Source organism: Hippocampus zosterae, chromosome 18 (genome assembly GCF_025434085.1).
Source record: "Hippocampus zosterae strain Florida chromosome 18, ASM2543408v3, whole genome shotgun sequence".
NCBI classification, from domain to species: Eukaryota; Metazoa; Chordata; class Actinopteri; order Syngnathiformes; family Syngnathidae; genus Hippocampus; species Hippocampus zosterae.
This window is the reverse complement of record NC_067468.1, coordinates 15,321,820-15,333,279: the sequence shown is the minus strand read 5'-3', so window position 1 is coordinate 15,333,279 and position 11,460 is coordinate 15,321,820. Positions and strand designations below refer to the sequence as shown.

Below are 11,460 nucleotides of genomic sequence, written 5' to 3'. Positions count from 1 at the left end.
TGTGTTTTGAAATGTCTATTCATATATTTATCCCTTCAGTACATTTTCTTTGCTATGCCGACCTACACAAGGCATGTGATCTCGCCATAGGCAACCTGATTGGTCAAGTTGTTATGGTGGGAGGAGAGAGGGATCAAGAGATGGTTAAGGGAAAGGATAATGCCATCGAAAACACTCTAAAGCACCCAGATCATCTTTGATTTCAAACCTCAACTGGGTTCAGGTCATCACCTCTCGCAACGATGCGTTTTCCGCCCCAAGGAATGTAAATTCATCCCAACCATTAAAAAAATATATATATTTATTTACTTTGGCATGATGCGTATGCCTTGTCTGCGAATCGAAGCATGTTGAGACTCCTCCGAGCCCGCAGCAGGAGTTTGTTCCCTGGTTACAAACCCGGCAGCCGATCTGGAGCCTTCAGGGAACCGAACGACTTTGTGGATCTGACCGGGATCTTTGTGAAGCCATGGAATTCCATGCAGGTCAGACATTTCCTCCGTGTGTGTTTTTATATTTATTTTTTGCTTTGCATTAAAGTATCCATTTTTTATTTTATTTTCTGGGCAACTTTTTTTTTGTCTGTTTTCCTTCAAATTACGACTTTAAAGTCTTTTTTTTTTAAAAAAAAAATTCTTGCATGCAGTTTCATCCCGATAGAATTCAGATTTATAATTTTTGTATTTTTTTTTCAAGTTGGTGATGAAAGATACCTCATGTTCACCTTGCCATGTTTTTTTTTTTGTGTGTGTGTGTAGGATCTAGGCAAAGACGTCTATGATCTTTATGCTGAGGATGAAGAGGATGCGTCGCCGCCTCCCATGCTACTTTCTCCGATCAAGCACTTTGTGCTCAACCTCAATGTTGGCGGAACTGTAAGTCTAGAGCAATCAGCCGAAGTTGAAAACTCAGATTTTTCTGAGTGGTCAATTTTTAGGCAACCCAGCATTGAACAAATGAAACCATCTGACAAAGACACCATCCGTCATAATGTCCTTTTAACGTGGACTCATTCAGTTTCGGAATGCTCTTTATTATCATTTAACAGGAATGAGGATTTTCCAACTTTTGACTTTTTTTTTTAAAAATGCAAATTTGAGTCAGTTTGAGCAGTTCTTGAAAACCTTGACGTTTGAAAGTTCTTTGGCCCATTTTGTGATGTTTGTTTTTCTACTTTGCAGGTGTACCAGCTGCCCTACAGGTTAGCGGTTAGGTACCCGAAAACACGGCTCGGCCGCCTCGCCACATCCACAGACCATAACGGGAAGTTGGAACTATGCGATGACTACGTTGTGCACAGCAATGAGTTCTTCTTTGACCGGGACCCCACTGTTTTCCAAAATATCTTCAACTTCTACAGGTACAACAAACCGTGGGACCTAACTAGGGTAAAACATAGGCCACAAATATGAAGAAAAAAAAAAAAGTCAATCATGCTGAATCTTCTGTTGTCCAATTGCCAAGGACCGGCGTGTTGTGGATTAAAGATGAGCTTTGCCCGCGTAACTTCCTGGAGGAAATCAACTACTGGGGCATCCGGATCAAGAACAGCCACCGCTGCTGTCGCATCTCATTCGAGGAGAGGCAGGACGAGCTGACCGAGCAGCTGAAAATACAGAAGCAGCTCATGGCAGAGGTGGGTCATCGGCCTTCGTGTCTCTGCCGTGGTCCAAGGAAGAAAAAATTAAAATAAATCAACAACCTTTAACTCTAAGACAATAAATGAAATGGACGGCCCGGTAGTCCAGTGGTTAGCACGTCGGCTTCACAGTGCAGAGGTACCGGGTTCGATTCCAGCTCCGGCCTCCCTGTGTGGAGTTTGCATGTTCTCCCCGGGCCTGCGTGGGTTTTCTCCGGGTGCTCCGCTTTCCTCCCACATTCCAAAAACATGCGTGGCAGGCTGATTGAACACTCTAAATTGTCCCGAGGTGTGAGTGTGAGTGCGAATGGTTGTTCGTCTCTGTGTGCCCTGCGATTGGCTGGCAACCGACTCAGGGTGTCCCCCGCCTACTGCCCGGAGACAGCTGGGATAGGCTCCAGCACCCCCCGCGACCCTAGTGAGGATCAAGCGGTTAGGAAGATGAATGAATGAATGAAAAAATGAAATGCTTCAGAAGTCGAAGGCAGCACGCGCTACTCTGGCATCCTCCTCCATTTGGAAAAACACATACGAGGTGACTTGAAGACTCTAAATCAGGGGGGGTGGCCAACGAGTTGATCGTGATGGATTGGTCCCAAGGCCTTGGCGATGGGCGTAGGGCAAAATTGGGTTTTAAAAGTATTTTAATAATAAAACAAGCATGTCACCTTTGACCTATGGTTGCCATCATATTTAAAGTTGTTTTCATCTGCGATCTGGCAAATGATGGCAATCTGGAGCACCAGAAGAAGCATTTCCAAACGGTACACCCACGTACGATAATATCTGCCCAAAACGCCTTGCAAAAAGTGCGCGAATTTGTTTTCTTACCTAATCTGCATGCTGACAGACGGTGTCTGACCTAAATCGGTGGTCATGTTGACAGATGGTGCGAGGAGAAAAGGCTTCTTCTTGGCACACTCCCCCCCCCCCCCCCCCAACATGTTGCCCATGTCACGAGTCTTTGCTCTGATAGTTTGTCCGACCGCGATTCACCTTGACGATGTCGATTTTCTGACTGGGATGATGGTTCCCGCTTCTTGGAGTGTTTTCCCATTTTAGGATGTTTTTTTTTTTCAACTTGATGTCATATTTTATTTGAATACTTTTTGGATGCCCTTGACCGTTGTCATTTCCCTCGAGGCCTCATGGTGCATTCAAAATGTCCGGCAAACAGGAAATGGTTAACCACCAGTCTCCAACCACAAAGCCGACTTAATTTTTATTTTTTTTACATTTTACCAGAGGTAACTTGCTCGTAGCAAAGTTTAGAAAAAGACATCCATGCAAAATGGCTTATGCATGGTAATATTTACTAAAACATGTTTTCCAAATCAAATTAAGGTAAAAAAAAAGGACCTTATTTGCATACGGAATATTATACATGATCTGCGGTTACATGGTTAATATTTAAACCTCATACAAGAAAAATGAATGCCGTGAATAGAAAACCTATCGTAACTGCCGTAATCCAATTTGCAATTTCCGGCCAAGCAGCATAACTCATTTTTGTTTCCATTTTGTAATCTTGCGCGCCGCTTCTCGACCGTCTCTTGCAGGTGGAGATGGTGGCGATGGAAGAGGACGAGGCCTTGTACAGAAACATGATCTTCGGACGCACTCGCTGGAAGATTTGGAACATGATGGAAAAGCCCTTCTCCTCGGTTGCCGCCAAGCTGGTAGCTGTGGCATCCTCAATCTTTGTCCTGATTTCACTGGTTACCATGACGCTGAACACCGTTGAGGAGATGCAGTACGAGGTGGGAAATTGAAAAATGGAAGGAATAATGAAAAGAAAATAAATAGCGGATGTCTGAATTTGTGTTGCAGACGCCATCAGGGCATCTTAGCGGCAGGTTCTACGGCGAACACGTGGAGACTTTCTGCATCGCCTTCTTCACCCTGGAGTACGTTCTTCGCTTGCTGTCGACTCCCAGCATCAGAAGTTTTGGACGCAGCGTACTCAATTGCGTCGACCTGATCGCCATCTTGCCACACTACTTGCAGCTGCTCCTGGAGTTTTTCGATGATGGGGACACACATGTACATCCCGGAGACATCGAAGCCATGTCGCGTGTCGGGAAGGTAAAAGCGGCACACTCGGTGACTGATGGGATGAACGTGACATGACGCACCAAAAAAAATAATAATCTTCACCTATGAGACCAAAACGTTCATGAAAAGTATCATAAATCTGATAATTAACATGTAATAACATGTTTTTTTGTTGTTAATTACATGGAGAGGACCTTGAGAGGAAAAAATCTGATTTAAATCACACCCAAAAAAAATCTTCACCTATGAGACCAAAACGTTCATGAAAAGTATCATAAATCTGATAATTAACATGTAATAACATGTTTTTTTTTTGTTAATTACATGGAGAGGACCACGAAAGGAAAAAAAATCTGATTTAAATCACACCCACAATTTGTTTTGTATTTTTTGACTTTCAGTGTTGTTGATTGATTAATTTTGCCGCCTGTGGGCCACGATTGCTTCCTCCTGTGCATGTCGTTTCTGTAGTTGGGCCAAGTTCTGAAGATCATGCGATTGATGCGGATCTTTCGGATCCTGAAGCTGGCTCGTCACTCAACAGGCCTCAGAGCCTTCGGCTTCACACTGAGACAATGCTACCAGCAGGTGGCGTACTACGCATGCTTTCATACCCCTAGGCCAGACCACTCAGGAGTGACGTCATTTGTGCGTGTGTTTTTTAGGTGGGCTGTTTGTTGCTCTTCATTGCCATGGGGATCTTCATGTTTTCCGCCATGGTGTACACTGTCGAGCATGACGTTCCCAATACCAACTTCACCTCCATGCCGCTTGCGTGGTGGTGGGCCGCTGTGAGTCAATCATTACTTTGCCGCACTTCCCAAGGTTGTTGCAGTGAACAAAAACTAACTCGGCTTGACTTTGGAGTCGGACAATCCTCCATTGAGCTCCCCAGTTGGTCCATAATGCTGCCGCTCGTCTCTTGACTGGTACTCGTTAGAGGGAGCGCATCACTCCAATTTTGATAGCAACAGTCACATGGGACATAGTTGGATTTTTATTTGACACAATCACTATTCATGATCTTTGCATCTCGAATCCCGCAGGTAAGCATTTCCACGGTGGGCTACGGCGACATGCTCCCGGAGACCAACCTGGGCCGCATCTTTGCCTTCGCCTGCATCGCCTTCGGCATCATCCTCAACGGCATGCCCATCTCCGTCCTCTACAACAAGTTCTCCGACTACTACGGCAAGCTCAAGTCGCAAGAGTACGCCGCCGTCACCAAGGCCCGCGGCGGCGACGTGCACTTTGCCCGAAGGGCGGCCAAGAAGCTTGCCGAATGTTATCAGGACGCCGTTCAGTCGAGGGCGCCTCGGCTGCAGCGTCAACCGCTTGACACGGCGGAAGATAGAGCTCGTGTCAGGAAAGCTTTGGCAATCCACGCTGACCTCACATGCCCGTGACTTTATTTACCGATAAAACCGCACAAAGCGTCAAGAACTTTTTTTTTTCTTTTTTGGAATGTTTGCACTCATGGAAACTGCCTCCCCCAATCGCACGTGCACCATCAACTTTTTTACTCCCGTCTCTATTCATCTTAGGACCCTCACAAAATTCAAGCCACTCCCTCGTCATTTTATGGATCCATCCATTTTCCAATTCGCTTATACTCACGAGGGTCGTGGACATGCCGGATTATATCCCAGCTGTCTGGGAGTACCCGGAGAAAACCCACGCAGGCACGAAAACATGCAAACTGCACACAAGAAGGCCGGAGCTGGAATGGAACCCCGCACGTCTACACTGTGAGGCCGACGTGCTAACCAGGTGGCCACCGAAGAAAATGGGAGGTGAGAGGTTCCAATTATCTTCAGCAGTGATTTTTATTAATATCCTTCAGATTCAGTTTAAGATTGTCCAAGTAGGCCGCAAATGGCACTGGTACAATAGGCATTGTACGGGTGTGGCCTTGGACCTTAAACTGGATCTCAAGGATGGCTTTCCCACAGTCACGGGACTGTCATTGTCACTCTTTTGAATGCAAGCTGACAAAAAAGTGACGTCTGCTCTTCATGTTATCTTTCCTGGGAGTCCGCAACGGGTCAGCGCTAACATTCTTACTTCCACTTCACTTTTCCAAGTGTCATACTGTGTCGCAATGTGAAGTGAATCGTGTCGAATGTGCATCAGAGCTCGAAAAGTACACGAGAGAGAGAGAGAAACAGTGGAAGCGAGTTAATGTGTAATGGAGGCAGGTGCGCGTGACTGGCGCCAGTTATTGTACAGCAATTGCGTTCTGAAAGGCTCAAACACCCCCCCCCCCACCCCCCATACTGCTCGCCAACGAAGAAACGACGGCACCATTGCTGAATTCAAATTCAAAACTATCATGAAAATTGAGCAAAATATTTGGGGTTCAAACATTTTATCTTTCACTGCATCATCGGTCAACATTTGGAGAACAAAAAAAAAAGTCACTAAATTGACAAAACTGATACATGAAACTCTACATGAGTGTAAAACTCGTGTCATAATCTCACCGCTGACTCGTTGAGCCCATTACACACAACAATGTTTCGTGCTGTCATTGTCACTGTTGCCCAGGCAACCCGCCACTTCCCCGTGGGAAACTTTTTGGCGGACACCATCTCGTCAAACGGCTCCGATCCGGTTGCTCATCAGATCCTGAAGCGACTCTAGTCCAACTTCCGGATCCGAAATGATGGCGAGCGTCACCAATGGCGTATATGACGTGTTTATTTGCTCAAATTTTCCAGCAGGATTTCGGCTCCTTTGCTGCTGTTGGCGCTGTCGAGCTTAAAGTCCTTCAAGGCCGTCTTCACGTCTGCCACCGCAGACCTGTCGCAGCTGTTCAGGAGGCTGTGGAAAGTAAAGACAAACGTTTACACCGTCGACTGTACTTGCAACAAAAATGATTTTTTTTTTCTTGGGACAGAGAGTTCATTTCAAAACGCTCAACATCTCCTTGCTTAGATGAGAAGACGACGCCGCGCAGGAACTTGAGTGGCGTATGAACACAAATGCGCACGGACCTGCAGAGCACCATGGCTCCTCTGTTGACTTTGGCCCAACTCCTGAGGTTTTCCATCCCGACGGTGTCTACCAGGATCCTGGAAAAGCGTTCTGGCAGGAGGACACCAAAGGAAACTTACTCGGCATTCGACTGGCATCGGCGCCAACGGAGTGTAAATGTTTCCTTTTTTAAGAAAATGGAAAAAACACGCGGCCCGCTAGTCCAGTGGTTAGCACGTGGGCTTCACAGTGCAGAGGTACCGGGTTCGATTCCAGCTCCGGCCTCCCTGTTGTGAATTGTGTGGTGGAGGGAGAAAAAAAAAGTGTTGATCCATATGTGAAGTCACCTTCTTTGCCAGCTTCGGCGAGAGTGACGTCCTGCTCTATGAGCCATTTGAGCACCAGATGTCCTGCAGGATGTTCTGCCATGTGGAGCTAAAAAAAAAAAAATACTGCACAGTGTTCTTTTCAAAACACGCTGCTACATTTAGCCAATGTAATGATTTGAAACGCAGTACAATCGTCATTCGGTGGCACTGACCTCTCCTTCGACACCGCCCGGCACCAGTTCCCGATTGGCCAGCTGAGCTACAGCCGACATGGCGGGTCGCAGGTCGCCGCAGGCCGACGACAAGATGTCGCTAACCGTCACGCTGGTGGCCTTGTCCATGACCATGGCGGCGGCGTTGTCGCGCAGGTAATCCAGCAGCGGCGGGGAGACCACCTGGAGCAGCTCCTTCCTTCGAAGGGCCGTGTCCTTTTTACTGGCGGGGGAAGAAGCGAAAGAGAGATGGCGCTGACTGTGCGCTATTACGTCACGTTTCGACACGCGACCAACAAAACGTGTTTTTCCATGTCTGACCTGTGCTGGTTGCCGTCTCCTTTTTCCAGCAGCTTGATGATCTCGGGCAGCAGGTGTGCGGGGTCTCTGGGACTCAGTAGGTACAGCAGAACCTTCTTGCCGTACTTGTTACCGACGACCTCATCCAAAGATGACAAGAGCTCCTGGACAAGTGACAAACATGATCACGGTAAGATGTTTTCTCGAGCAAAGATGGAAATGCAAGCATTGCACTGAAATTGGGTTTAAAGTTTCTCCCCCCCCCACAATTCAGCTGCTTTCAAGACGCGTCACAAGGAAGCAGTGACGGCTCCGACGAAGGCTGAAGTGACAATCGAAACTGTCAGCTCGGTAAGAGTTTTTCTCTTCACCCAAAAAAAAAGAAAAAAACTCTAAACCAAATTTAAGCAATAAGTAGACAAGATAAAAGTTGCACGTACCGACAACACGGCCTGTTTAACAAGTTTGGTGTCGTCCACGCAGTCAAAAATGGCGAGAAGAACCAGGTGACCAAACTCCCCCTAAGGGACACAACACAGTCGTCAACCGCATCCAAGACTTTGTCGACAAAAAAAACATTGAATTCATGTCATTTGTGTTTAAGAAAAGAGGCAAAAAAAGACAGCCCGAGTGATAGTGGAAAATAACAAAGATGAAAGCAAGTCGGTCGTATAAAAACCCACCGTGGCAAACTTCACCATGTACGTCTTCATCGTTTTGATGATGACTTTCCTGTCCTGAAAGACAAAAATGAAAACTTGCAGCTCCAAACGCTTTCAAAGCACAAGTTTGAAATCGCTGAGCCGAGAAATTTGCGGTGGATCTTCCAACGGGACTCAAGTGGACTCCAAGGATGATCTGATTACCGATCATCGGTTGCCAAGTATTTTTTTTTGATCAATAAATAATCAACAAAGATTGGAACAAAATCATTGCGATGACACTTATAGAAATCGTCTGCGAGGACGCGTATTCGAAAGCGGTGCCCCTCCTTTACCTTGGCGGTGCCGTGCCACAGACAGTGCATGGCCACTCGAGCTCCATCGTGGGTGTGAGCCATGTAGACGACGGCCTCCCTTATGGACTCGATCATCTCCTGTTCACAGTGACATCCCCGACATCATTGAAAACGCGGTCACAACCCTAAAACTTCAAGTTTGAGCATTTGCGGTCCGGTTCAGTTTGAACCCGTAAACCGAGATCTGACTCCAATTTGCGGAGTCCGCTACAACCACCAAGCTTTTTTTTTTTTTTTTTAACTTTCAACATGAATACACAACAGAATGTAACTCACCGCTCTCTCTTTGTCGGGACTCAACAAGAAAAAGTCCAGGAAGACTTTGTGGACCAGAGAATGTTTGATGACTTGCTCTCTGAAACAAACAGCGCCACCTAACGTCACAACTTCACCTCAAGGTTTAAGCTTTGTTTACATTGTCCCAGGTACTGAATGAAGATCATTTTGATGATGAAAATAAATTTAAAAAAAAAAAAAACGGGATTCTGGATAAACAAAATCTACTATTCAATAAAATAACTGTTTAAAAAAAAAAATTCAAATTTTAGGGGCAGTCTTTTACCCCAGTACAGTTCTTGGATTGCTGTTATGTTGCCAGAGCGGTAGGACGCATTTATTTTCATTGAGCTTACTTCTGCGCCATTGGTGTAATAATTTGCTTCATGTCCGTGATGATGTGGTGCAGCTTCTCTGGGTTGGCCTCCGCAACCTTCTCAATGGTGTTGCACACAGAGGACTGCGCAACAGGGAAAAAACGACAAAGAGTGAGAATCGGCATTCTTAATTCCACTCGATTTCACCGTATAACCACTGGAGCAAAAAAAACAAAAAAAACAACAAAATAAGTGAGTGTGCATGTTTGTTTATATACAGTACCTTACAGATGGTGAAGGCGTTCCCGTATAATTCCTCGGTGAGCATTTGTCTCTGCGCAAGTACAGCTTTGTCATTGTAGGCGTACTCGATGACGGTGGAAGCGGCGGCGTGGCGAAGCATCGCTCGCACGTTCCCTTTAAACGTTTGCATCACCGCCGCCACCAGCTCCTTATTCCTGTGGAGCACAATAGCTCGTCAACGTATGAATTCTCCCAACTCGACTGTATTTAGTGAGTACTTTAAAACCACCGCTGCCGTACACGGAGCAAAAAGCGACCTTACCGTGACAAGAAAAATCTTTCGTCGCGTTTGTGCAACATGGATGTAATGTTAAAAGGTCCAAAGAGAGGAGCAGCTCACCCGTACATCAGCAACTTTTTCACCACGTGCGTGCCGTACTGCGACTTAGACAAAGCAATGATATCATCTGCAGGAACACACAGTGACGACATAGATCAAGCAAAGCCTGGATCTTTTTCGTTGGACAGCACTTGTCAAATCATTCACAATTAGCACCGTCTCACTTTTAAATGCTAATGAAAACCTCACCTTTCAGTTCATCAAACACTTCCCGTCTCTGCTCGTGGCTTCCCCACTGGACAAAACACTGCAGCACTCGCACAGAGTCGTGAGCGTACGCCATCTGGTGGAGGCAGATGGTGGTGCTCTTAGCGCATCCGAGCACACAGTGCATGGAACGAACCGGGCCGGGTGGCTAAGATTGGTTTTCAACAGCTCGGACAAATACCTGCTTGTACTTCCCCTTAATCAGTTCATGAAGATCCTTCATCAGCTTCCGCTTCAAATCGCCGTCACACTTCTTCCTGTGGACAGGAACACATGACACACACACTAAAATTGTTCATATTCATCAGAGGTCTGTAGTCCTATAAATTAAATGGGGCAACAAGCAGTACATTCGAACTTTACTTCTGTGTGCCCGAGTGGGGGGGGTCTACGTACTTTCTTAGGTCTCCCCACATTTGTTTGGCCTGATTGATAATCTGGTACATGTCCTTTCGATCTGCCTGCTGTCTGCTCTTCTTCAGGTCTTTCTTTTTCTGCAACCTGTTCTTATTCAGGTCTTCATCGGTCTGCTGCAGTCCCTGCTTGTTCTTCTTTGACTTAAATTCGCCTTTCTTGAACTTCTTTGCCCGCGGACCTGGTCACACGTAAGAATAAAATGTTCAATGTTTTCAAATTGTATAAAATTACATTTCTTACCTCCATCTTCTCCGTCCCCTTTTCCGCCAAGGAATTTTCTCTTTGGGCCTTGTCCACCTTCCCCTTTGTCGTCTGGCAGTTTTCTCTTTAGCCCTTTACCTCCTTTCACAAATGATTGTTGTTTCTTGGCAGGATCTCCACTCTTCCCGATTTTCCCCTTTATGTCCTTTTTGTTGTATGGTTTGAAGGGCTTTTTACCAGGTGGCCTACTTTTCGGGCCTTTCCCAGGAGAATCTGTCGAGAGACGTTTGAAAGACCACATGAGGTTCAAACTTAAAGATGAGCATTTAATTGGTTAAGTGTTTCCAAGCTTACCTTTGCCTTTCTGTTTCAACTTTTTCCCTTTGGGGGAAAATTGTGTTTTGGGTTTGGCTTCCATTCTAAATGAGTGATGGAAACACGATCAGTATAAAATTTGATCCTGCAGTCCCACGGTTAAAGGCTTAAGACTTGATAGGATCAAGATGATATAGATAGAACCGTGAAATGTAAATGAAACTGCCCGAATTATCTGATTCAATTTTGAAAATTAACAGTTCGAATTAGGAGGATTTTTAATCGAGTCCAGTGATTTCCGGATACTTTCTAGCGAGCATTCCGGTGATCAATTTGACCCAACTTTCGCCCCCGACAAAAACACACACAATTGACAGCTATTAATATACTAAATCTATTTCATAACAGCACTGATATTTTTCGTCATTTAACAGGCTTACTTACATTGATTGCAAATATACAGACACGCCGTCTCAAACTGTACACGCGTGTTTTACTTCACGGTTTACGACACTGAACGCTCCAATCAAATTCAAGGCTTGCTGCCGTAAAACG

At 45.7% G+C, this 11,460-nt stretch overlaps 2 protein-coding genes across 2 annotated transcripts; one reads left to right on the top strand and one right to left on the bottom strand.

Annotated features, from left to right (window-relative positions):
* Positions 1-9: 9 nt before the first annotated feature.
* On the top strand, positions 10-5,776 carry kcnv2a (potassium channel, subfamily V, member 2a). Its single transcript, XM_052051903.1, has 9 exons — positions 10-485; positions 759-875; positions 1,182-1,360; positions 1,465-1,636; positions 3,199-3,399; positions 3,470-3,724; positions 4,166-4,282; positions 4,360-4,485; positions 4,741-5,776. The coding sequence occupies exons 1-9, from the start codon at positions 348-350 to the stop codon at positions 5,098-5,100; spliced, it is 1,665 nt and encodes a 554-aa protein (XP_051907863.1). The 5' UTR covers positions 10-347; the 3' UTR covers positions 5,101-5,776.
* A 598-nt stretch (positions 5,777-6,374) lies between these two features.
* On the bottom strand, positions 6,375-11,456 carry pum3 (pumilio RNA-binding family member 3). Its single transcript, XM_052051895.1, has 18 exons — positions 11,350-11,456; positions 10,945-11,009; positions 10,630-10,863; positions 10,369-10,567; positions 10,154-10,229; positions 9,955-10,048; positions 9,766-9,832; positions 9,406-9,580; positions 9,162-9,265; positions 8,806-8,884; positions 8,509-8,607; positions 8,195-8,248; positions 7,952-8,032; positions 7,533-7,675; positions 7,212-7,434; positions 7,018-7,105; positions 6,691-6,781; positions 6,375-6,517 (listed from the first exon to the last, which is right to left on the bottom strand). The coding sequence occupies exons 2-18, from the start codon at positions 11,006-11,008 to the stop codon at positions 6,394-6,396; spliced, it is 1,995 nt and encodes a 664-aa protein (XP_051907855.1). The 5' UTR covers position 11,009; positions 11,350-11,456; the 3' UTR covers positions 6,375-6,393.
* Between the last annotated feature and the right edge of the window lie 4 nt (positions 11,457-11,460).